This window comes from Seriola dumerili, unplaced genomic scaffold (genome assembly GCF_002260705.1).
Source record: "Seriola dumerili isolate Sdu_G_001 unplaced genomic scaffold, Sdu_1.0 BDQW01000120.1, whole genome shotgun sequence".
In the NCBI taxonomy this organism is placed as follows: Eukaryota; Metazoa; Chordata; class Actinopteri; order Carangiformes; family Carangidae; genus Seriola; species Seriola dumerili.
In genome coordinates this window covers 446,344-473,269 of record NW_019174375.1, presented here as the reverse complement: position 1 = coordinate 473,269, position 26,926 = coordinate 446,344, and the positions used below count along the sequence as shown (strand labels likewise).

Below are 26,926 nucleotides of genomic sequence, written 5' to 3'. Positions count from 1 at the left end.
CTTCCTGTTGTCCCATGGTGTCAGGAAGCTGAAACGCTGCAGGAGAATATAAACACACACTGTTATATAACAGGACTTCCTGTTTCCTGTCCAAGCCATTGTTCCTCTCTCATTGATCATGAGTTGGTGTCAGTGTGTCTGTGGCGCCCCCTGTGGCTTCACCTGTCACTATTATTACTCTCTTTGTTTATTGTGGGCGCTGAACCAGAACACTGCAGAGCCAGATATAAACAGCAACATGACGACACACGTGAACCAGGTGAATGCTGAACGTTTTCATTCGTAGCAGTGTGAAATAAACCTGCTGCTTGTTTTTGATCGCGATCAGAATGACAGATGATCAACACAAGCACCTTAAATTAAGCTGCAGCCGCGGAGGAGACGATACGGGGAGACAACACAGGCGTCCATGTTGTGTACGTGTTTGTGATTCTGTTGTTTATGGTTGTGTCTGTGTTTCAGGCGGAGGGGGAGGACAGTCTGAAGAAGATGCAGCTGATGGAGTTAGCGATCCTGAACGGGACGTACAGAGACGCTAACATCAAACCCTGTAAGAGACTGACCGACCAATCAGAGAGAGAGACTGACCAATCAGAGAGAGTCTGATCAATCAGAGAGAGACCGACCAATCAGAGAGTCTAACTCCGCCTCTCCTCCTCCCCCCTATGCCCCCCCCCCATCCCCTCCNCTGCTCCTCAGACACACCTCCTAGAGAGAAAACAAGCGCTCCTCTACAACAAACACACACACACACACACACACACACACACACACACACACACACACACACACACACACACAAACACGCCTCGTTCACAGCTGAAACCTGCAGTGCCCCCTGCTGGACTGAGTCATCAACAGTAAACTGGAGGTCTTCACCCAAACAGGGAGGGGGGGGGGGGGCACCTTAAATATAATAACTCCACAGTGTCCTGATACTGAGACATGATGGACAGAGTGGACAGTTCATTATTTAAATTCAGTGGTTGTCCACAGGGTGGCGCTGCGCCCTTTCTCCAGCATCTTTTTAATGTTACGTTTACTGTGAACGAGGCGTTCAGGTACGACTGTGTTCTTTAAGATGTTTGTACTACTGTCGACGTGTCGCGTAGACTGAACCTCACAGTTTTATTTAACGAACTGACGATACAACTGGAAACGATGCATCATGTGACTGCAGCTTCCTGCACTGAAACATGCAACGCCTGTAATCTGTAACTGAGACAGTGAACTGAAGCCAACACACCCTCAACACGCCTCCAACACGCCTTCAGTACACCTTCCACACGTTTTCAACACACCCTCAATACGCCTCAAACACACCTCTAACTCGTTTTCAACACACATTAAACACACCCTCAACACGCCTCCAACACGCCTCCAACACGCCACCATGTTCTGATGCTAGACGAGGTTTTCAGATTGATTTAACAGTTTAACGACGGACGATTCTGACGACGCTCACTCACGTTTCAGTGCTGCAAACAACACGAGTCTGATGTTTAGAAAATATTTTTAGACCTGAGATTAATTAATAATCAACAATAAAAGCAGTTCAGAGTGAACAAGGAGCAGCTCTAACCAGACGACCAACACAGGACATTAAGTATTATGTGTTCAAAACCACTTATGTTCTTGATTTTAAATCACTTCACTGACAGAAATCTTACTGGTCGATGTCGTGATCTAGAAAATACAATGGACTCAGGGCCACAGCTGGGAAAAAAGACGTTGAGTCATAATAATATGCAAATATAGTCATATTTTAGCAATAAAGTTGAAATGTTAAGAAAAATGTAAATATAAAAAACAAATTACAATAGAAAAGTTGTGATATTTCTATCAAATAGTCAATAAATATTATTACAAGAAAAATATCTTGTGATCTTACGACTTCATTAATGAATTATTATGATATTTTTCTCAAAGAAAATATCAGGCAACAATCTGTAAAATTATGACTTTATTCTTGAATTATTACAAGATTTTTGTTGAAACATTATAAAACTGTTCCTAACAAAGGAGGGTTAGGGTTACAGGATTACAACAGTTTTTCTCGTTATATTGTGACTTTATTCTCTAAATTTTAGTGTTTTTTCTTAATTGTGGCCCTTATCCTCTGTTGTAAGAAAAGACTGTGATAACGAATCAAACTTCAGCACCTGAAAGGGGCGTTTTCCTCATGATGACATCACAGCGCAGCCTTGTCTGTTGTTTAAATCACCTGAGAACCTCTCAGATCTCACCTGTAACCTGAACCTGTCTCAGTTTGTGCCTTAATCGTATTTCTAATGATTTTCTCTCTATGTAGCTGTGATGATGTGTTGACGTACCTGTGCGTACCTGTATGAACTGTTAAGTGACGCTGTGGATAGGTGACTCCATGTCCTCCATGACGGTTTGTGGTGTTTGCGATGTGGTCTAGGTGCGGTGGCCGCTAAAGTTCGGAGACATGAGCTGCGTGTCCGCCCTTACCGAAGGGTGGCGACCGCAGACTGAGGTTAGTCCGCCCCTCACCCCTCAGGCCCCGCCCCCTGAATTCTCACCTGCCTTTCCCACAATCCACGGCTTTGCCTCAGCTATTGTCTGTGTGAGGTGTTTTCACAGCCAGTTTTTCTATGTTGATGTCAATCAATCTTTGTCTCCAGTGGTCAGACCACACCCATTTTTAAAACTCCGCCTTCATTTTGATCCCAACTACACACCTGTAAATTGCCGTGACTGTATCTTGCAGTATCTCGCAACACACACGCCCAAACACACAAAGACTCACCAGGTGGAAACAATACCTGTTGTCATGACTGGTAATCATCTGAAATTTTATCAGACAAGGCGTGAAAACGCCCCACAGGTAACAGAACAGGTGGTTTCTGGGAAATGCAGTCCTGATGTGTGATGGTCAGGATCACCAACACAAGCTAAATGTTCTGTTTGTACATCGCAGCAGTTTGTTAGAACCATGTTTAAAATGACTTCCCGCTCCGTTATTTTGAAGACTTTATGGATCCACCATGACGTTGATGATAAATAATGGACTCATTAAACAGAAGTGATGATGATAAGTATTAAAAACATAAACATTTTTAATAAATCCACTTTGTTCTCTGGCTCCTCCTGAAGATGTTTCAGTTTCATCTCTGTCTCAAAGACTGGTTTAGCTTAGCTTAGCACAAAGACTGGAAGCAGAGGGAAACTGCTAGCCTCTACTGGGACATTCAGGTGTAACTTAAAACAGCACAGTCAGAATGATTAATTGTGTAAAACAGGTGCAATAAAATTGGGAAAACATTAGCTTGCTAATGTTAACAAACATTAGCAAGCTAATGTTAGCTTAATATGAGGCACTGTTGATATTAGCTCTCTCACCACAACCTCACATTTTTTAGTAATCAGTTTCTGAAAATTCAACATTTATCAATATGCTCTCTTACTTTTTTCAATTTTTTGATGAAGCTACGCTAACAGTTTCCACCTGCTTTCAGTCTTTGCGCTAAGCTAGGCTAATCCTGGGCACGCCTAAACCTGGACTTGTCTCAGGGCCAGACCCAGAGAAGAAACTGAGTTAACACTAAACATTGGACTCTGGAGGAGACGGAGAACCGGAGGAACAGGACTGAATGTTATACTAAAAGTTCTCAGCCGTTAATGTGACGTTAGCTAACAGTGTTGGATAATTTATCTGTGTGCACAAACCAAGTCTAGAAAAATATCAGTTTGACTTTTTGTCATGAATGAACTCAGTTTTCTTTTCCACTTTGAATTTGGATTTTCAAACTGCAGAGTGGTGACTGGACCTGAAGGTTTCTCAGCACCGACCGACCTGTAAAAACCTTTTCATCCGTCCTAAGTTTCAGACTCTGAAGTCGTCTGAGAAAACGTCTGTGCTGAGATCAGATTAGATGAAAAAGAGTTGAGGTTTGATGCGGAATCTGATGTTTCTGCTGATGATCAGAGTTTTACATTAAATATTAATACACAACACATTGATTTCAACAATAAAAGTTTTTACAAAAACTGAGAATCCAGCCCTAAATCAGAATAATGAAGGTTAAACTCGGACAACTGGACTTGTTGTTAGATACTTTAGATGTTTTCAGGCTTCAGAAACCTCTTGGGGTAGAGGTGAAACGTCTTCAAGTATCTACAGCAAGTCAAGTTTCCATCGATTCAACTTCTGGATGAATCGCCATATTTTTGGAAACGAAGTTATAATATTTAAACAAAAAAATTTACTCGAGTGATGTCACTGTCCATCAGCAGAAATGTGTTTTTCCAGTTTAAACCAGAACGATGTAAAAGTCTTAGAGGCTAAAATCCTGTAAAGAATCAGAAGAATCGTGTTTTTCTGGGGTTTTGTTACTAAAACGATCAAACTGTAATCTCTATTGATCCAAACAGTAACGGATAGGTAACACTGACTGAATTAATGAAACAAATCTGATGAAATTGCACAGAGTCCTGGTGTTAACCCGCCGTGGAGACGTCCGACTCGTCCGCCACATTAACAGATTTATAAACTCGACACACTCGAACCCGCCTGCTGGTCAAAACTCGAGTGGGCGGGATCTGTGACGCCGTCGGGTTGGGTCGGGTCGGGCGCTGTCGGTCTGCGGGTGGGTTGCATTCAGGTACCACCGGTAAACCTGTGTGTTTGCTGGTGTCTGGCTGTGATGGTGGTGTCGCCATCAACACAGCAGACAACTGAAAACCTCCGATAAACCTCAAAGACGATGATTTAAAGAGAACAAATGTTTTGACCCGAGCAGCTTCAGGTCACTTCATGGACGCGAAGATGAAGAGTGAATGAATTTTAGGAAACAGTATTCCACTTGAGACATTTTTTTTTATGTTTTTCTGTCTTTTATTTGTTTTGTTGTTGCAAAGAGAGTAGTGTTACTTGTGGCTTGTTAAAATATATATAAACATATATAAATATATATGAAAAGTATAAAGCAGGAACGTATATGAAATATAATATTTGACTTGTGTTTTGCAGAGGACTCCATTAGAGGGCTGTTTGTAGGACGAAGACGTGTAGCAGCTTTATAGAAATGTTTTTCTATTTTTGAATCTATTTTAGGGCTTTATATAAAAGACGGGAGCTTCCTGTTTATATGCAAGTTTCTATGAATGGTAGAGTCTTTAAACTGAGAGCTGTTAGCACTGTTAGCACTGTTAGCATCAAACCTTCTGTTGTAGTGTTGCTTTGTGTCGTCACAGCAAAGATTTCCATGTTTGTTGTAAATAGAAATGAATCTTCTTGAAAAGGCAATAAAAACTATTATTGAGTAAAAAGAGTAAAACTCTGTTTTTGGCTTTAAATTTTAATCCCACTGTCCTCGTTATGAACGTTTTTATTTTCACCTGGTGCTCTCTCCGATTTCCTTCATCTTCATCCATGTTCACCTTCATCACCTGCTGCTTCTTCTGATTCATGTTCACGTCCAGATGTGTAGCTGTTAGCTGCTGCTAACCACGGCCTGCTGCTAACTGTTAGTTAGACTGAGTGTATTTAAATTAAGTTGATAACAGTCAGACATAAGACATATGACACCTCATATCTCCAGATTAGAGACTGTAAACCAGCCTAGATCCTCCTCCTAAACCTGAACCCAGAGCAGATGATCAGTGGGAACATTGTTAAAACACATGAATCAATAAACCTGCAGCTGGTCCGAAATATGTCCAGACTGGGACCAGACTGGGTCCAGACTGGGTCCGGACTGGGTCCGGACTGGGTCTCTGGTTTCTGAGGTGGACCGACTGGATCTTCATTCATTGTTGTTACAATAATCAAAGGTCATGAAATCATCATGCTGAGACTAACCTCCTCTTTCTTCTGTTCTCTTCCTGTTCTGTTTCCTAACATCGACCCAGCCACCGCCCACTAACCCTCTGACCTCTGACCTTGTCCTCATCCAGAGATGACCCTGCTGTCTGCTGGTCGCTCGCCCTCTGCTGCTGCTTCTCTGGTTTCTGCAATAAAACACAAACACACACACACACACACACACACACACACAAAGGACTGAGCATCACTGCAGACCTACACTGAATCACTGCAAAGCAATAAGGAAGGTCTGACACCCTCCACCCACCCACCCCCACCAATCATGGAGCACCACCCTCCACTATCAGAACCAACAATCACGGTTCAGGCTGGGTGTCTGTGGAGTTTCAAAAAAACAATTTTCTTGAATCGTTTTTGTTTCAACGTTGGCTGAAGTCTGGCTGAAGTCTGGCTGAAGCCTGGCAGCCGCACATGAAATGTGTCAGTACGAGCTCGAGGCAGCAGGATGGAAACACAAGCAGACGGAAAGCTGCAGTGCAGTGACTTCAGAGAGGAAACAGACAGGTAAATGAACAGGTAACAGGCAGGTGACAAGAGCAGGAGCATGAACAGCGTGGAGGGTAACAGTGATGATGAGGGGCTGGTATAAATACTGAAAGAACAGGTGAGGAAATGGGGGCACAGGTATGTGAGTGGGTATGGTCTGTCAGGTGAGCTGGGACAGGTGGGAAAAAAACATCTGGTGGATGGATGGAGAGTGACAGAAGAAGAGCATGAACTGAGGAAGAAGCTGCAGGGAGGGACGAGGAATCGTGACGACAACGTGATGATTTAAATCAGGAAACGTGACGACAGAGTGAAGTGGGAGATCATCAGTTCATCACCTGCTGCTGAAGGACGAACAGACCGAACTCCATCACATGACTGTCTGAGGGAGGTGACAGCATCTTTACTGAGACGACCTGCTTCTTATCAGTTTAGTCTGAGGAACATGAGACGGCATCTGTCTCTGTTTTTGTTCTTTAATATTTGAAAATCAAATAAGAGAGTATCACAACATTTTTAAAAGGTTTTGACTTGAATTCTCTTGATTTTCTTTCCTGATTCTCCTTCGTGGTCCAGGACGAATCATAAGGAAAGTAAACTGTTCCGAAAGGAGGTGAAGCCATCTTTACTTCTCTATTGTTCTTGTGTTTACTGACGTGAATAACAGTAAACAATATGAGCTGATATCAGCCGTTGTTTTTTATGATGTCATGTGATTACTGATGCAGAGATGAAATGTATATTTTTCTACAGTGTTGACTTTTTATGTATTTGTGTGACGTAAAGTGAAACGAATGACGACCAAACAGCCTTTATATCACACACACACACACACACACACACACACACACACACACACACACACACACACACACACACACACTAACACACACACAAAAGGTGTTCGCTACAGGAGCCCAGAGTGGCCATAATATGTTTCTGTCATTTATCCCAACATCACAAATTAATTACCTCATTATCTCAATATCAAATTAATTTCATTATATTTAAAGACGACAAGATTAAATAGTCTTGATAAATGAATATTGTCATCAAACAGTAATCCCATGTCATATACTTATCTCACTGGAAAGAACAGAAACATATCTAACCCTCAGTTACAAAGTGAACATGTGTTTCATAAATGATTAGCAGCATGGCCGCTCTCAGCTTCCGTAGTTCTCAGACCAAAACAATTTTTTATTTGAAATTCCTAAAAATTTGTGTGAATAAATCAGAGGTGCCTTTATTTCCTGTTGATCATCTTAATGTTGAACTGCAGTTTTGTTTTGAATGGAACTTTATTGTCCAGAATGGGGATTTTCCTTGACCCACCAAATTAAGTTTTGTAAGACGCAGATTATGTTTTTATCAACATTTTTAGTAAAAATATCTGTTTTTTCATTCGTTTTCCTACATTATTGTGTCCTGATAATTAAACCCTGATAAAAATCTAAACACATGTAAAGTTTCATGACTGTATCTTACCTTTGTCAACAAGGTGACAAAACAACAAGTCCTTCAACACCAGCCACGCTGTTGTGCCTCGTAACAGTTTTTCCAGAAAGCTGTGTGTTCAAAGCCACACCATCTGAATATTGTGTGTCCATAATAAGCTGCATTGTAAGATGATTGTATCATTAGAAAATCAAATTAGAACGGCATTTCCCTTTTTATTTCCCTACTGGTGACATTCAGATCCCTCGACCTTCAAATGGACGGATGCTTGTGTCTTGTGAAAATAGAAAAAGCTATAAAAGCTATAAATCTTTCATATGATATTTTGACAATAATATAAAAAAAAATATAACATCTCGTGTTTATTTCAATCACAAATGATGTACTTTAACAATATAAGTGCTAGATTAAAATGTGCTTTATTATTCCTCCTCTCCTCACGGTCGGCCATTCTTGCAGAAAAGGGGGTGTGGCTCTACTGCAATGTGGAACACTCTAATTGGCTTATATTGTCTCAGAAACTAGCTTGACTTCCGGCTGTTGTATCTATAATTTCTGCCATTTTGGTGGGCATTTTCTTTTTTTGGTGGTTTGCATCATCTGCATTGAGGATCACCCCCGATCGCCAAAGTGATCTTGACTCTGCTCCTACCGTTCTGAGATCAGTTATGATGTCGCAGCATTATACGCACGCGCAGACTTGTTTTAACCGTTAAGAGGCAGCAGTAGCAGGTAAACGAGCTAATCACACCGATTCATCATCTCTGTGTGAGATCTGCTGTAAATTTGAGACAGAATATTGTCACAGGAGTAGAGCGACTTCTTTTTGCCAATAGATCGGTACGTAGGTCGTGTGCGTAGCGGGCGAGAGAGAGAGAGAGAGCGGTGACGCTGGAGACAGGAGCAGAGAGTTAGCTAGCTAGTTAGCAGTTAGCCGTGTAGCTGTGAATGTAACACTGGATGTGAATGTGCGTTTTAGGCTGTTTGTCGGTAAATAAATGCTACGATTCCTCAAGACCGAAGTTCCCGCCTCTCCTCCTGTGCTTCAACTACATGAGCCAGGTAAGATTAACAACACTGAGGAAGGTAAACACAGGATTCTGCATCATCACAGGATTGTCAGTTAATGGTAAATATTTATAATTATATATATTTATAATATTTATAAGATTGAAAGTATGTGGAAGTCCGTCTGAGTTCAGTATTTACCCTGAGACCTGAGACCTGCTCTCGTTCAGGTCCTGAATGACAGTGGAGACACAGACGGTGGAGAAGGTTTGAATTGATTTATAAAGACTCACTTTATTTCTGATCTGCTTCTTCATTCTGAAGCGGCCTCATGGTCTGGACCAGGTCTGTTAGAGTCCTGACCTCTCAGGTGGTTTGGACCAGGTCTGTTAGAGTCCTGACCTCTCAGGTGGTTTGGACCAGGTCTGTTAAGAGTCCCGACCTCTCAGGTGGTCTGGACCAGGTCTAGTCCCAATTGAACATGTGGAAATAGTGTCCCGTTTTTTTAGACTTAAACTTTTCTCCTTTTATTCTGTCCATGTTTGTTTTCATACTATTATTATAATAAACAGGAAATGGAGAGGATGCAGGATGACGACAAACAACATGGCCGAAATATATTCTCCATCATTACTGCTCTAATATAAACCAGCAGGACGTCAGACTCTCTGTGTGTGTGTGTGTGTGTCTGCTTGGATGAAAAGTTTGTTTAGAAAATTTCCATCTGTTTTTATGGTTCCTTCACATCCATCATGTTGTTTCAGGAGGAGGAGGAGGAGGAGGAGAAGAAGAAGAAGTCTCCGGTGGATGAGGTGAAGGTCAGAGGTGGGTGGAGCCTGTTGTCTCTCCTGTCAGCTCCTCTTTCAGTCTCTCTGCAGAGGAGACGCTGCTGACTCTTACTCTGCTTCTCCCAGGGGAGCGTTTACCTCCTCATTAGCCCCACACACCTCCTGCTGTAATGCAGTGAGGAGGAGGAGGAAGAGGAAGAGTGTCTCTGTCTCTATCTGCATTGATCTTTCACTTCAGATCAGTTACATCATCAGATTCACTGACAGACTGTCAACACAGCTGCTGCTGATTGGCCCACTACAATACTACAACAACAACAACAACAACACCAATAATAATAAAATTAATAATGATGATGATGATGTGGGCGGAGCCTCTGTTTATAACTGATGTTTTTTTTAAAGGATTTTAAACACTTTTACCAAGAAATGGTGAAAGCTCCTCTCCTCATCTCTTCCTCCTCCTTCTCTCCTCATCTCTTCCTCCTCCTCCTCTCCTCATGTCTCTTCCTCCTTCTCTCCTCATCTCTTCCTCCTCCTCCTCTCTTCATCTCTTCCTCCTCCTCCTCTCCTCATCTCTTCCTCCTCCTCCTCCTCTCCTCATGCCTCTTCCTTCTCTCTTCATGTCTCTTCCTCCTCCTCTCCTCATCTCTTCCTCCTCCTCCTCTCCTTGTGTCTCCTCCTCGCTGTCGTCTGTCAGTCTCTTAATACTAAAGTTTGTAATTGTTTAAACTGGTGTTTTTTCTTCAGGTTGAGAACAAACTATTTAAGACAAACACCTTCATATTTCACTGATGGTCACAGATTCCTCTGGTTCTTTTTCACATTTGTAAAACAATTCTTTCACAATCTCCTGAATTTGTCTCAGACTTTTTCTTCATTCACTGAGTTTGTACTTAAAGTTTTGTGTCAGGGCGAATCTGAACTTTTGGGAATTTTCCCAAAGTTTGTCTCTGTGAAGCACCGAAGCCAGGATTTTTGTTCCCTTTAGATTTTAAAGAGTTTTCCTCCTACGCCACCCTCACAGCAAACTTCCTGGCCAAGAGCGCAGAGTAAATAAATCCTCATTATTTACCGGTACGGTGTCTTCAATAAGACAAACCGGAGTCCAGAAACCAGACCAACATGAAATCTGTTGAACCTCAGAGTCTCTTCTTGTTTCACAGCCTTGTTTTTTCCAACAGCAGCAGGAAACAGTCAGTAAACCAGTCTGTCAGTTTGACCCCCCCCCTTCAGCATCCCTCAGCCCTGTTTTCATGCTACCATGGAGACTATGGAGACTACATACACCCCCCTTCAGTTGTTAATAATGGCGCTTCAATAAAACAGGAAGGACAGAGACATTTATTCATCATGACATCATCTCTCAGTAGATTCAGTTTCTACTGGATCAGTTTTTATAAAACAGACACTCACAGTTTATTTCTCTTTAACATTAAAAACTCATTAACTCAACAGCTCCTCTGTTTATTTTAGTGTTTAATCACTTGTTTTAATAATTAGTTCATAGTTTTCTTTTTCTTCAGTTGTTCAGGACTCTGAGACGTGATGTGCAGTGTGAGGACGCCCCCTGCTGGATGAATAACACCAGAATCATTGCTCTGTATAGGATGTACTAAATACTCATCATCAGCAGGAAGCTAAGGTTGATTTAATGGGAATAACGGCTGCAGTAAATATGATCTGATGATGTGTTTTCCGTAATGTTGTGTTTCGCCCTGTGTTTTCGGAAAACTCGTCAACATATTTTCAAACTTGTGAAAACGGTGAAGCAGAAGCACATTTTGTCGACCCCGATGGACTAATTTGTTCAGGTTCAAGTTAGCAAAGCAGCCGTTAGTCGGGCGACAATCCCTGTCACGTGTTGTGATCACAACGGCGGTGTTTGATTTGGGACAACGCTACCCTGTTGAAACTCGCGCACTACACCAGTGAGTACACTACATGTGAGTGTACTGGCAGAAATATCTGATCTGAGACACAAAAGAGGTTGAGTGAATGGGTTGTTGAAGGTGTGAGATGAACCAGTCTCTTTCAGCAAGTGAAGGTATCTCGACATCTTGTTCACAATTGAGGGGAGGACGGAACAGGAGACTGACAGACGGGTCGGTGCAGCGTCAGTGGTGATGTGGGCGTCGTACCAGACTGTTGCAGGTAGACAAAGCTAAGATCTAAGTTACGATCCTCACCTGAGATCTCAGATACAAGCTTCCTCCGTAGGATGCGTGGGATCAGCCTTAGAGATAGGGTGAAGAGCTCTGACATCCAGAGGGAGCTCAGAGTTGAGCCGCAGGAGCCAGCTGAGGTGGTTCGAGCACCTGATCAGGGATGCTTTGGAGGTTTCCCAGTCATGTCCAACAGGGAGAAAACCCCAGGGAAGACCCAGGGGTGTTCCCAGGCCTGAGAATGTCTCAGGATCCCAAAGGAGGAGCAGGAAAACGTTCCTGGAGAAATGGACTTCTGGAATACCCTGAATGCAGTTACCCAGTGTAGACGAGAACCAACAGAACAGACCAGACCACGTTTATACCATTTAGTCCTTACTAATAAAACAAAAGAAAATTAAAGAGGGAATCAGAGAAGCTCTGAAGACACAGAGATCAATTTTTCTGTTTACAGATTTAACTTTAAATCAAATGGACATGAAGATGATGATGATGATGATGTAGTTTACAGAATCCTCCAGCAGAGGGAGCTGTTTCTACAGAATATGCTTGTAAATGAATTCATCACATGGGACTCGTTATTCAGAGCTGGTGTTTGATGTTCACTGAAACATAAAATCATCATGAAGTGGATTAAATGTTTAATGTGGAACGACGATGGAGATCATCAGATCTGAAGAGAAGAAGAAGAAGAATAAAATGTAGGACATGAGAAGAAGAGGAGGAAGACAAAGAAAAAGAAAAAAAAAAGGGGAGAATCAGATTCAGCTTAGGCAGCTCAGACTGACTGCTGTTTGAATCATCGACTCTAATCCGCCTCCTCTCAGACAGCAGGAGGAGGAGGAGGAGGAGGTGCTGCTCTTCAGTTTCACATCCAGCACTGAAAAGAAACAAACCAGAAGTGAAACAGGATCCACTGATGAGATTTATCCCGACTTTAAAACCAAAGACCTGCTGTGAGCGCTGACGTAAAGGTCTTGGTTTCACCGAGAGGACGAGCTTCATGTCTGGTGAGTTGTTGAACAGTGTGTGAAATCACAGCTGAGTTCTTTAGTGTAAAACTGCAGCAGCTCGGAGCAATCACACTTTGTTTTCTGGGTTTTTAATGTGATTCAGTTTCACCTAAAAATACACAACGGTGCAGAGACAGAGAGAGTCAGATTGAGAACATTGATCCAGGCAAGAAGGTCAGTGATCATTAAACCACAAATAACCTTGTTGGTTACTGACACATTTTTTTTTTATTCTATTCAAGCTGTTAAGAAAACAGGTTTGGAAGCAAGCAAGGTTTTATAAGAAGATGAAAATGTTAAGATCATGTGACAGAACAGCTTCAGTTTGAGATGGAAGACGGAGTCTGGAAACAGCAGCCTGTTTTTTTTTTATTTTTAACAGGAAACTGAAGCTTTAAAGACAGACTGATGTTTGGAAGACAAAGTGAAGGTTATTGAAGAATAAAAGTTTGGAAGCAACAAACAGATGATGAAGCTGTGACGCAGTATGAATTTTGATTAAAGACAAACTGAGGTGTGGAAGCTGAATGTGGCGTCAGTAACAGAAGACGATCTTTTGGGTTTTTGACCACCAGACAAAGTTTGGAAGCAGCTTCGGCTTTTAAACAGAAGATAAAGTCTAAGTCTAAGTTTAAACAGACAGAAACTAAGGTTTGGAAGAAGCACTCTGTTTTTATGAACAGAAAATAAACTTTCAAAGCTTCTAACAGATACAAAGATGAAGTTCACATTTGGAAGCAGCTTCAGCTTTTTAACAAACGGGCGATAAAGTGCGGAAGAAGCCTTACGTTTTAACAAAGAAAGAAATGAAAATTGGAAAACAGTCGTCTGTGTTTTTATCACTAGAAACAAAGTTTGGAAGCAGTCTGAGTTTTTGAGCAAACAGAAAACAGAACTTGGTCTTTCCTTTCAAGATGAAGTTTGGGAGCAGTTTTTGCATCCTGAATGTCGGAGGTCGCAGGTTTTCCTTCTCAGCCGAGCTGATGAAGCGCCTCCCTCTCAGCAGACTCAGCCGGCTGCATCTCTGTGTCTCCGAGAGCGAGCTTCTGGAGCTCTGCGACGACTACGACCGCGACAGGAACGAGTTTTTCTTCGACCGGCACTCGGAGGCCTTCAGCTTCATCATGCTGTACGTGCAGCATGGCAAGCTGCGCTTTGTGCCACACATGTGCGAGTTGTCCTTCTACAACGAGATGCTGTACTGGGGCCTGGAGAGCTCGGACCTGCAGCCCTGCTGCCAGCGACGCCTCGACGACCGCATGTCCGACTGCTTCGTCCACTTCTTCCCCGAGGAGGAGGCGCGGCGTCCCGAGGAGCCCCAAAGCCACTGGCTGGAGAGAATGAGGAGGACGTTCGAGGAGCCCACTTCCTCACTGGCGGCACAGATCCTCGCCTCGGTGTCAGTGCTGTTCGTGATCATCTCCATGGTGATGCTGTGTGCTAGCACCTTACCTGACTGGAAGGCCGCAGAGACCCTGGACCAGCACAGGTAGGACCCTTTTCAGACCACTACATCCATGTCTTGAATCAATCTCTGACCCTCTCTGATTGGTTCTCTCTCTCCTACCTCTCTCTGATTGGCTGTCTCCCTGCAGGATCATCGAGGCGGTCTGTATTGGCTGGTTCACAGCTGAGTGTATCGTCCGTTTCCTGGTGTCTCGTGATAAATGTGAGTTTGTCCGTCGTCCTCTGAACATCATTGACCTGTTGGCCATCACGCCGTACTACATCTCCGTCACCGTGACGATCCTGACGGGGGAAAACTCTCAGCTGCAGCGTGCCGGCGTCACACTGCGCATCCTGCGCATTATGCGGATCTTCTGGGTGATCAAGCTGGCGCGTCACTTCCTGGGCCTGCAGACGCTTGGCTTGACGCTGCGGCGCTGCTACCGCGAGATGGTGATGTTGCTGGTCTTCATCTGCGTCGCCATGGCGATCTTCAGCGCGCTAGCCCAGCTTCTGGAGCATGGCCTGGACCTGGAGGCCGGAAACGAGGACTACGCCAGCATCCCCGCCGCCTGCTGGTGGGTCATTATCTCCATGACGACGGTGGGATACGGCGACATGTATCCGGTGACGGTGGCGGGCCGCGTGCTCGGCGGCCTCTGTGTGGTGAGCGGCATCGTGCTGCTGGCGCTGCCCATCACCTTCATCTACCACAGCTTCGTCCAGTGTTACCATGAGCTCAAGGTGCGCTCCGCCCGCTGCAGCCACAGCCTGTCCGCCGACTTCATCAACTGACCGCCACGCCACCGCTGAGTTCATCAACTGGCCAAGGATAAATACTGTTGCCAAGGTGGATGCAGAATTTCCAAACAATCATCCATCACAGCTGTTTACTCCTGACTGCTCCTCAGTGTTGCTGCTGAAGCAGGAAATACTGCAGACATCAATATCTTAGTCACCAAACTACAAAATGTCACATTAGTTCCTACAAAAACAACTTAACTTCAGCTGTTTGTTTGCTGCTGCCTTCAGGTTTGTCTCAGGTTTTAGGCGCTTTATGTTTTATACCCACCACAAGTATCGAGCAGTCAGTAACCTTTTATTTTCTGTAACTTCAGAATCATCTCCATTGTAGTTTCATGGACAGATCCGTGTGATCTGATAGAAATTATTGGTGAATAGCCACAATGTTCAGAGGTAGTTACATAATAAATCTTCACTCATTTACCTGAGTTCTTACAAAAGAATCAGGGCAGTAGACACCCACACAGCTGTGCAGAGTCTAGTACAAAAATCTTCATGACTGAGATCCATTTAAAGTCACATACATATTCATTTATCTGTTGGAATCTTTATCGGTAGAATCGTCTAAAATCAACAAAAATGCATTGAAAGTGGATGAACTGGACACGACTCACCACCTCACATCGACCTTTCATCGAGCGGCTCAGCTCAGAGTTGTTTGTCACATCAGAGGCTCCGTTTTTTTTCTTCTCTGCTGCAGAGTTCAGTCCAACCAAATCTAGGTCATGATGACTGCATCATTGTATTTATATCACTGAAATATTTCATTTTGAAAACCAATACCTTTATTCCATCCATCCATCCAGGCTTGAATTATTACCTTCAGCATCCCTCACATATTGAATTTTAGTGTGTTGATAAACCATGCATCCAGCATTTTCCACACTTATTTATAAAAGAAGAATTTGGTCACCTCATACAAACTTCAGACCAAGCATATATGATGATGAAGTGGAGATTAAATATAAAGTGAAAGACATGATCTTATAGTAAAACATTTTTTGTTCAGGTTTTTTTTCCCAACATCTCTGACTGTTAGTAGTTTTTTCAGGCTACACAAAAATGTCAAAGGTGTATTAATAAATTTAAATTTCACTCTTTCTGTTTACATTCTGTCAACATTTCCCTGTAAATGAGCTTTTTATTTTATCCTGAATTGAGAAGCACTTTGTTTATATTTGCATTTTTCCTTTTACATTTACATTCACTCATCTTTTATCCAGAGTGACTCACAAGTGAGGGACACGACTGAAGCTTCAGAGCAGTAGGAGACCTTGGTGTAAGTACTACATCTATTCAACAAGTGCAAGGAGATCGGGTAGAGAAGAGCGAAGTGAGTGTGAGGTAATTAATATATAAATTAATCAGTGATCGTCCCTCTGATGTTTAATGATGATGATGGTTTATAGTTGTATGTGATGAACTGGTGATACAGCCGGTGTTAAATAATAATGGTTCTAATGTAACGTTCTGCTGCTGTTGGAGAACCTCATCAGTGCGACACAGAGGTGGAGAACCCCTCCCCTCCTCCTCCTCCTCCTCGTCTTCCTCTTCCTCTTCCTCCCCCCTCCCAGGACAGACTACACATGTTCAGCTGTTTGTGTCTGTTTTTGTTGGACAGTTGTGGGTTAAACTCTGTGGTGTAACTGGACACCGTCCACAGTTTCCACGGCAACGGCAGACTCAGAGACAGGAAGTGGAAGTGTTGGAAACATTTGGTTTTGAAAGTGAGGATGTACGAGCTGCTGGAGTGTGAAATGTCTCACTGGAGAAAGACACTTCTTCCTCTAACAAAGCACAATTACATGGACTGTCCCTTTAATCTTCAAACACTTTTTATTCCTTCTTTTCCTCTATCCTTTCTTTTCTTCTTCTCTATTCTTTCTCTATTCTTTGATCATCTTGAAACATGTTAATAATCATCATCATCACTCTTTCTTTATTCTTCCTTTTCTGTTTCTCTTTCATCCTTCCATACTGTGAAATAAAACACATTATATCTGCCCATGTTTTCATGTCTTCATTAAACCACTTTTTTTACATATTTTATTGGCATTTTTTGTAACACAGAAAAAAAAACACAATAATATAAAAAAGAATGAAGAAAAACATGCAGACATTAACAAACAGGCAGTTTCACAAAGTACAGGCCTGAGGCTTGTGTCATTGTGATGGGTTATGAAGACAGAAATAGAAACATAAATAAATGTTACTTACTCCATTTGGAGTTACACTCAGGGAGGTGGGGGTTAAAGCTGAGCTCTAATGTAATTCATAAATGGTTTCCAACATTTCGCACAGTTATCAGAGGAGCCACAGATCATGAATTTCAATTTCTCATGTCTGAGACGTTGCATCACCTCCTTCAGTCACTGAGTCCAGCTCGTGGATGAGGAGCCTTCCAGTTGAGAAGGATCAAGTCTGAATCATACTATAGTTCTCTTCATTCTTTATTATCATACTTTATTTAATGTTCTTCGTCATATGACATTTGGTGATGATGGTTGATTTTATATGAAAGTTTGAATTACAATTTTCATTGCATTTCCTTAATTTCATATTTTAGTAGGCATTAAAAATAGGAATCGTAAAAATAATTTATAAATGAATGATTAATCCATCAGTAAATACTTCAGATTTAAAAATGGATTTACAAAAACAGCATAAAATTCTCATTAATAAACCATTTAGAAATACACTAATTAATTCATGAATAAATAATTAAATTTGAACTACTTTTTAAAGTATTCGAGAGGGCATTTTAAAAATGGAAATACATACCCGGATTCCCTCTTCAACTTCCATTTACCTTTTCCAGCTATTGTTCCTATTAGGTGACTGATTTGCTTAGTCATTTAGCTTCTCCTTTTAGCCTTTCCAAGACACTGTGGGCCTTTAGTGCTGGTAAAACCCACTGGTTAACTCTCCAACTAATCAGAGAGCTTGTTACATCCCATGTTTTTCCAGTATTTATTGATGGATTAATTGTTCATTTATAAATTCTTTTCACAATTCTTATTTTTAATGCCTATTAAAATATGAAATTAAGGAAATGCTTTATTACTTTTCCTGTGACTTTACCGGTCATCCATACAAAACATCATGAAACTTGGATGGATATCTCAAAAACCATGAGAACTGCTTCCTCACACCTCAATGCTACTCATATTTAAAAAATGGTAGCAATAGTGTCACCATGTAGTGAAATATTAGCTAACAAATAATGTTATGGCTAATATCTCAGCAACCGTTAGGTGTGGAAGAAAAATGGTATCTGTTGTCTATGGATTCAGTAGATGATGCCAAGAGATTTATATAAACTTCGCCTAATTCCGTCATAATTTTTTTCCCGCCATTTTTAGTTATTTGCTTGACATACTTTTGACTCCCTATTTCCTACATCTTCCATCAAACTTGGTACAAACCGTGGTTCGGCGACCACAAACACTGTCCACATGTTTGATTTAAGATATCATGTGTCGTTTTTCGGAAAAAATGATATTGATTATATTTTGGCTTACAGTGGGTAGAAGTGGAGACGTGTCGTCTATCTTTATGTATAGATTGATTTCTATTGAGTCATTACAGTCGGGCACGTCGCGGACACCTCTCCTGCAGGTCCTTCAGTCCGGCTCTGACGTCATCGCACCGCGCGGTGTCGGCATCGGGAGGAGGAGCAGCAGCAGCAGCAGTCTGCTAAGCGTCAGAAGCAGGTGAAGTGTCCGAGTGTCCAGGTGTGTTTTACCTGAGTTTTACCCGCTACTCAACATGTATTACAAACTGAACGGAGTGACGCAACGGCTCACCGGAGCTCCGGCCAACGCCTACAACCCACAGGTGAGACCGGAACACCGCGTGACCTTCTTAGCACCGAGAGAGTAGCTAATGCTAATGCTGGAAGATAAAGAGGATCAATACCGAGGATCCTATGTATCGATTATCGGTCGGTCGATTACTGAAGAGTCAAATATAAAATACAAGTTTATTTTTTACCGGTTATTTCATTAATGTTGATGATTGATCAGTCATCATTTCTGATGATCAGTAAACAAACAGCTGCGGACAGGCTTAGGACACATTCGATCAATAAAGACGATATTCATTGATCAGCTGTGCATTGATCACCTCTGTATTGATCAGATATTAGTCTCTAAACGAGCTGATGATAGACAAGAGGAACAAATTGATGTTTATTTGAAAGACAAAATGATTGATAAATTAATGGAGAAACTAATAATTGATCGATCAATGATGAAAATAATTTGGCGTCTTTATATCAGCAATTCAGATTCAACATTAAAACAAAATGATTCTTTATTCTGATAAGTTTGTTTCTTCACTCAGTCACGATTACTGATCACTTTCATTATTGATTAATCTGATGATTGGTTTCTTATTAATCTAATTAATCTGTGAAATGTCAGAAAATAGTCAGAAAATAGTTCAAGTGTAAATGTTTTTCTCTTCAAAGTCTAAAACAGTTGTGAAGGAATGAACGGATTATTGATTAGAGGATGAAGTGTTTCCTGTCAAACAGCTGCAGGTTAAAACCTTTACTATTATTTATTATTGTTATTTATTTTAATCACTGATAAAACTCTGACACATGAACAAATTGACACCAGAAGATGAGAGCAGATTTTATTGATAAATGGCTGAAACCACTAATCAGTTATTAAGATAGTTTCTGTTGATGAACCGAGTCGATCAATCAGCTGATTATTTCTGCTCTGAACCAAAACAAACATAGTTACAGACCATTGTTAGTTAAATATTAAACATCAAACAACAGGACTGATCCAGGATCTGGACAAATAAAGGTTTTAACCTGCAGCTGTTTGAAAGTTTGTTCTCTGTAAACTTCTTCTAATAATAAACAGCTCATCAGGAAGAACATCTATGTTTTCATACAAACAAATAACAGTCTTGCATTCAGGGTGTTACCAGGAAACTGTGGCTACAATCGTCCTGTCAGTTTTATATTATTATATAATATATTGATCAGAGGTGAAAAGTAACAAAGTTCATTAACTCAACTACTTTACTGAAGTTCAGTTTGAGGTTCTTGTTCTGCTTCATTACATTTCAGATCTTTGTACTTTTACTGCTCCACAGAATCACAGAAGGCATCACCTGTAAAATGATCTTCAGAGCTGAAACAAGTCAATTAATCAATGAGTCCATCAATCAATCAGCTACTATTTGATAGTTGATTAATCATTTCAGTCGTGTAAAACCAAAATTTTAAAGTTACCCGAGCTGGGGGGGCATTGTCCCTGTGTCAGTGCTGGTAACATTAGATGAGGGCTGTGGTTTTTTGTGGTAATGCATACATAATAATGATAATAAATACTGATTTAGACATTGATTACCATGGCAACAGTTGAAGCTTCAAAGCCTGGACACATTCAGCTGAGCCCTACACAAAGTTAATATTCAACTAACTGGATAATTGTTTCAGCCATTTTTAAGCAGGATCAGCTGGTTTTGTGTTTGTATTGGTTTTGATAATAATCAATAGATTCCTCAGTCATTGAGCTCAGTTTGAACTTTGATGTTCAGCAGCTGTTCTGTGATCAGTTCACACTGAGACCTGCTGTTGGTTTAATGTAAATGATGTTAAAACAGACTGTTCTGAGGTCTGTTTGTGTAATATAATTATAATCCAATAATATAGAGAATTTTTCTACTTGTTTACTTTTATTCTAGTAATAATTTGAATACAAGTATCTTTATTACATACTAGTATAAGTGAAAGATGTGAGTACATCTTCCACCAAAAGTAAAAAATACTGGTTATGCAGAATAATAAGTATCACGTATAATATTTATTGATGTATTTGTATTCAACACTTTGATGGAGCAGAGAGGATACATCTGTAGTAATTAGCTTAATAAAAATGATAGCAGTTCCCTAATGTAACTACATTAGTGTGATTCTGCCAATAAAAACCCTTTCTACTATTTTTAATCTAATTTACAACATTTTCTGAGGAGCAGATTCATTTAAGTGAATGATGTGTCCATTAGGAGAAAAGAGAGTTGGTCCTTCTAGATGTTTGGATTGAAATAATTTAATAAAATAACAACATATTGGGATGCAGCAGAGGATAAATCAGCCTGTGTTCACCACTCAGTCGTGAGGAAGTGCTTCCTCAAACCACTTGTCTTAAAACCCAGTTCTTTCACACTTGAGATGTTTGGACCAGAACTAATAAAATTACACATAATGTACACCATACCCACAATCTGTACTGGAAGCAGCGTTCCCATGGTTTAAACACCACTAATGATTTATTAGAGGGTGGTGTTTTCCTGTCATACAATGATTCAGTCGTTGTTTTTTTTTTAATTTGTCAGGAAAAGGAAATTTTTGGAAGTTCTCTCAGATAAGAAGTTGAATTATGTCAAAGTCTTATAATGTAGCTGATAACAGAAGTATTAACCATCTTTTCCATCAGTAAGGAAATATAAAACTGTATAAGATGTAGTTTAGTCAGACCACTCTGGATCCAAGTATAAGTCCCAAACACCAAACACATCCAGCTGTGTATTTTCAGTTATTATTGTGGGTGTAATAACAGATTAACAGTCTGTGGAGTTATTTTAAAGTAAAAGTATTTATTTTATTTTACACTGTGTCAATTTGAATTTCTTCTACAGGGGGATCAATAAATGTAGATAGAGGTAAATCTTATCTTAAAAATCAAAACAAAATGCTCGTTGACGGAGTGAAGTAATCCTTCAGATCCGTGTGAGTGATCACTCTGTGCACCACATAAATAACTCTGGTGAAATTGGACTGAAGAACTGCAGTTTTCCCGTCCTCTCACAGCGTTTGGCTGCTCACCAACATCTGTGTTCGGTCAGACATCAGTGGGCAGCTCACTCTCCCTGTGGTCCTTAGTCAGCTGACTGATTTACTGTAAGGAGTCGATTCCTCTCTCACTCCTCTCACAGCCTTATTTTCTCTGACATTTACATTTTTCAGACCTCAGTCTTCAGTCCTCTTCAGATTTTCTCCCTGGTTCGTACTGGGACTGATAATGACCAGGACAAATCCTGCTGCATTTGTAGCTTGTTGTTCTGTTGTTGTCTCTTTTCAGACTGAACATCTGTATATTTTGAGCTAATTGTGGGATATTATCAATCATGTTGTCTGTTTTGTTTTGTTATTGCTTTTGACTGTTTTAATTACATTATACATGTATAAACCCAACTACATACAGGAGTTGAGAATTAGCAACAGCTATAAACTCTTTGTGCAACACATTAGTTTCATACCATGTTTTCAAACTATGTTAAATGACATTGTCCCTGTCAAATAAATAAATAAACTAAAATAAACATTGGTGGACCATCAAAAAATCCATAAAGTTTTCACCATCTCTTACCAGCCCCTCTGTGCCTGTAATTCAGGGTGCACATGAGAGCATGCTGAGTGAGAGACTCTCTGAACTCACTTTCACTCATCATGAATTTATTTCCTCTGTGGCAGCAGAACATGTTAGAGCAGCGTTCACAAACTGCTGCTGAAAGACTCACTATAGACAGACTTAAACATTCGCTAGCATAGCAACGTAGTAAGGCTGCAAATAACCCACAATGCAACACTGTAAAAGACTGTAGTTACACTGGTCTCTATTCAAAAAAATGTGTTATAATGAATGAACATCTAAGTGTGTAGTCTTGAAATATAAGACGAGCCTCAGCTGCAGAGCAAACACGAAACAAACACTGACAAACACAAACACTAAAGGCGTCACCCGGCCCACTGGTAACACCTGTCTCCACCTGTGTGTGTCTCCTCAGGGTCTGCGTCCAAGTGTCCCACCTGTTAGTCCCCCCGCCATCTTCGCGTCTCCGACCAAACTGGCATCAGAAGCAGGAGGTCAGGTGGAGTACATGGGACCCAACAGAGTCCAGGAAATGCAGAAATTATTCCAGGTAAGTCACCTTTATGGAGGTGAAACTGTTTACCTGACAGCTGGCAGCCAATCAGATGGCAGGATTCTATTTTTAAGGTTCTTGAGAGGTGAACAGGTCCTATAGGTCAGGGATGAGGAGACAGAAGTCCTTGAATATATTCAACGGTCCTTGAGGGGGTGAAAAAGTTTTAGGTCTCTAGTCACATGTAGTTGAACATTAAACTTAGTTAAACTGAACTCTGCTCAGGTGTGTTTGTTGTAATCATGTGACCTGTATGAGGTGATATAAGCCCCGCCCCTCACTGGTAACCTGTTTCCTCCTCGTCTCAGAAAGCAGATGGGGTCCCGGTCCACCTGAAGAGGGGTCTGATAGACAAGCTGCTGTACCGGACCACCATGGGTCTGACTGTGGGGGGGGCGGTATACTGCCTCGTGGCTCTGTACCTCGCCGCCCAGCCCGGCAACAAGTGATGTTACAGAGCTGCCGCGTTCTGATTGGACCAGAATTTTCCAGTGTATGTTAAGTGTGAATGGGCGACGAGGCGTTCAGGGATGAGTGGAGGTCTCTGATGAGGCATTCAGGGACAGTCTGTCTGCAGATAAAAACACTCTGTACAGAAATATGATTTAGTGTGGTGAATTAATAATAAAGTATATTTTGTTGTAAAAGAATCAGTGTGTGTGTGTGTTTCTGTGTTTAAATAATAATAATAGTAATAAATAATAATAAATGTTTAAATGATAATAATAATAGTTCCAACAGGACAAATTTATGAAAATATGGGAAAGATGGAGAAGAGAAATGGTACACCCCAAGTTTTTTCTTTATTTTTTTGTGTCTGGTTTTTTGTTTTTAGTTATTTACATTGGTTCGATTTGTCTGTTCAGTATTTAATGTATTGGGTATTTACTTGTTTGTTTTTGTTTTGTTTTTTGTTTTCTTGTTAGATGCCTATAATATCATTTACTTCACTGGTCCTAAATTGTTTTTGTACTATCTATTTTGACTCATCAGTCTCAGTCTCATAGAATGTTTTAAAAGTATCATGAAGTAATACAATAAAAAAAGAATTAAGAAAAAAGGAAATGTTTAAAATAAACAGACAGGTACTTGATGGACACACACCTGTGGACAGGTGAGGTGTAATCTTCCTGCTGCACATTCAGTCTGTGAACCAAACTCCATTCACATTTTGATCATTTTTACAGTCTGTGGTTGTTCTGTGGTTTTCCAGATGTTTCACATGTGTCAGCTTCAGAGTGAGGAACTGAAACTCTGCTGTCAGACTGATGTGAGACCAGTTTGAGATCAGGCAGCTGCAGAAAAAAAAAAAACATCTGTAAAATTTAAATATAAATTATTCTGATTTCACTGGAGACAAAGCTGTGAGACATCAGATCTGTTGTTTGTTCCTCTGCTCTGAGTTGATCCTGTCTTTATGAATCCTGATCCTCCTCATTATCTCTGTCTTATGTCGCTGGATTTTCGAGGATTATCTGTTCTCTCAGCTTTATTATAAACCCGTCCAATCAATACACCAGCAGACCTCAGATCAACTTCACCTGAGCAACAGCCAGATGCCGAGACTGGAGACATTTCTCCACAAACTGATTTTATATTTTTAAGTTTAATTGATTTATTTATTTTAGTTTTATTTATTTTTGCACAATTTAAAAATTGGCTTAGTAATGTTGTAATATCACAAAATTATTAAAAAAAAATGCAAAATGAACATACAAGAAAATAAAGTGAAAAAATGATGAGAAACTAATAGATTCAAACTATATATACTAAAATTACCAGCAATAATAACAGTAATTTTAAAATTAAGAGCAGAGGTTGTGATGTGCATGAGTTTAACTCCATGAGCAATAGTATTAAGCAAAACAAATAAAACATTAATACATGGACTGTAATACAATATAAAACAGCAGCTAAATGGTCTTTTAAAAATCTTTTGTAACATTTTATAGAAGAACAGTTCTTTGCCAAATGGAGAAAATAATTCCCATTATTTGTTAAAAAAAAAATCCTATTGAACCTTGACCTCTGGAGGATGAAGGTCAGAAGATTGACGAGTTGGAAAAAAAAGCATGGATCTGTGAATTTGCTTTAAAGTGAGTTTTGAAATGCTCGGGAATATTCCCTTCCATTGACTATAACTTGAAAGTATTGATATGAATATGAGAATCTGTAGTTTGTGAAATAGAGGAGCAGATCAGTGATGTGATAAGTGATGAGTAGTAGAAGTATTAGTAGTAGTCTTAGTAGTAGTAGCAGTAGCAGTAGTAGTATTCTTGTTTTTGTGCAGCTGAAACAAAAGAGAATCTGAACAAAGAAGACGAGTGGAGTCTCCATGGTTCCTGTGAAGCCTGTTGTCAGATCTGTGATGAGTGTGATGAAATGTTTTCCAGTGGATAGAAAGATTTTGTGTTCAGAGCAGCAGGTTTTTCTCTAAGTGTGTGTGTGTGTGTGTGTGTGTGTGTGTGTGTGTGTAGGCTGGATGCAGTCAGACGGCAGGAGGTGGTGAACTGATTCATTCTGTCAGAAAAACTGGTTCAGCTTTCATCTGACGACCTTCACATCTCATGCTCCACACACACACACACACACACACACACACACAGCTCGTTTTTGTCCTTGGTTCAACGCAGGAGAATGTGAATGGACTCTGGTCACAGTCAAAGGTGACACGTTGGTATGTGTGTGTGTGTGTGTGTGTGTGTGCGTGTGCGCAGCAGAGCCAGAGGAGTTGGGTGTTAATGATGTTCATGAGTTCATCTGTAAAACTGATCAGATCACACTTCATCTGTTACACACACACATACACACACACACACACAGACACACTGAAACACACTGAGCTCAGCCTCATGAGACACGATCCTAATATTGTGTAGCGTGTCATATCACTGGCTCTGTTGCCATGGAGACGGTGATGGGATGCTTGAGGTGAGGCGTCGCAGTAACAGATCACAACACAGTCTGAACTCTGTCCAAATTATTAGGAACATGTAAACGTCACAGCAGCGTTTTCACTGAATCATTTCCACATTGTTTTGTTTTTTTCCATCTTATTCTGACATATTTTCTCCTTATTATTAGAAAACAAATTATTCAGAGTTTCTTCTCTCAGTATAACAACATATGAGCGCAGTAGATAACTGCATTTTTCAAATGTGGATACAAATACTAAACTTTGACAAAACACCACTCAAAAATTCAAATTGGCCACCATTTCCAAGATGGCTGATATTTCTGGCAAGAAAATGTCATTTTTCACCCACAATGTCTCTTATGAATCATCTAGGTGTCTAATCAAACATTTTAACAACATTTAGTACACTGTAAATAATTGACCTGTGAAAATTGTAACAGTTTACCTATATTTTACAAATTAAAAGTCCTGCTGAATTAGAACAATCATAGCGAGGGACAGGCCAAAAACCTTGTCAGCATAAAAATAATTTTAATCATTTAAAATAATATTCAATTGACATTAGATCCACTGGATCTGTTCCCTCTGTAGTCCTGTGAGGCCTTGACCTGACTCTGTGAACTGCCTTGAGTGCTGTACAAATGAAATTGAATTGAACTGAACTGAATTAGAGTCTAACCCAGAATCCTGTTTCACCGTCTCCATGGTGACGGAGAACATCGGGTCACTGTCTCCATGGTAACAGCAGGATTCAGGCTGTGGAGACTAACAGAACTTTTGAGGTAAAAACTGATTCGGTTTGACATTGTTGTTTAAAATCTCACAGCCTGTCTACTTACTTTTGGCCACAAGTGCAACTGAAAAGCTGTTCTTGTTGCCACTTTATAGTTTTTTCTTCTAATTGATTGATTAAATATTTTATTATCATTATTAATTAATTTCTATGACTTGCTGTGACCTCAGCAGCCTCGCAGGAAGTTAATTAAGAGCAGCAGCACCAGTGGAGAGGCATTAACGAGCCCCTCACATCATAAACAGCT

General features: G+C 40.6%; 3 protein-coding genes across 3 annotated transcripts in view; all 3 read left to right on the top strand.

The window, feature by feature from the left end:
* LOC111223875 (protein quaking-like) overlaps positions 1-5,290 on the top strand; it is a 20,052-nt gene extending 14,762 nt beyond the window's left edge. Inside the window, exon 6 of the mRNA XM_022748173.1 lies at positions 2,426-5,290. Coding sequence (XP_022603894.1) covers positions 2,426-2,499 — 74 coding nt within the window. The 3' untranslated portion in view covers positions 2,500-5,290. The remainder of the gene's footprint in view (positions 1-2,425) is intronic.
* Positions 5,291-13,683: 8,393 nt separating this feature from the next.
* On the top strand, positions 13,684-15,010 carry LOC111223909 (potassium voltage-gated channel subfamily G member 3-like). Its single transcript, XM_022748209.1, has 2 exons — positions 13,684-14,258; positions 14,365-15,010. Exons 1-2 carry the CDS (start codon positions 13,684-13,686, stop codon positions 15,008-15,010), a joined length of 1,221 nt encoding a protein of 406 aa, XP_022603930.1.
* A 3,688-nt stretch (positions 15,011-18,698) lies between these two features.
* LOC111223892 (cytochrome c oxidase subunit 7A-related protein, mitochondrial-like) lies at positions 18,699-23,619 on the top strand. Its single transcript, XM_022748190.1, has 3 exons — positions 18,699-18,856; positions 22,832-22,966; positions 23,278-23,619. Exons 1-3 carry the CDS (start codon positions 18,788-18,790, stop codon positions 23,416-23,418), a joined length of 345 nt encoding a protein of 114 aa, XP_022603911.1. The 5' UTR covers positions 18,699-18,787; the 3' UTR covers positions 23,419-23,619.
* The last annotated feature ends 3,307 nt before the right edge of the window (positions 23,620-26,926 follow it).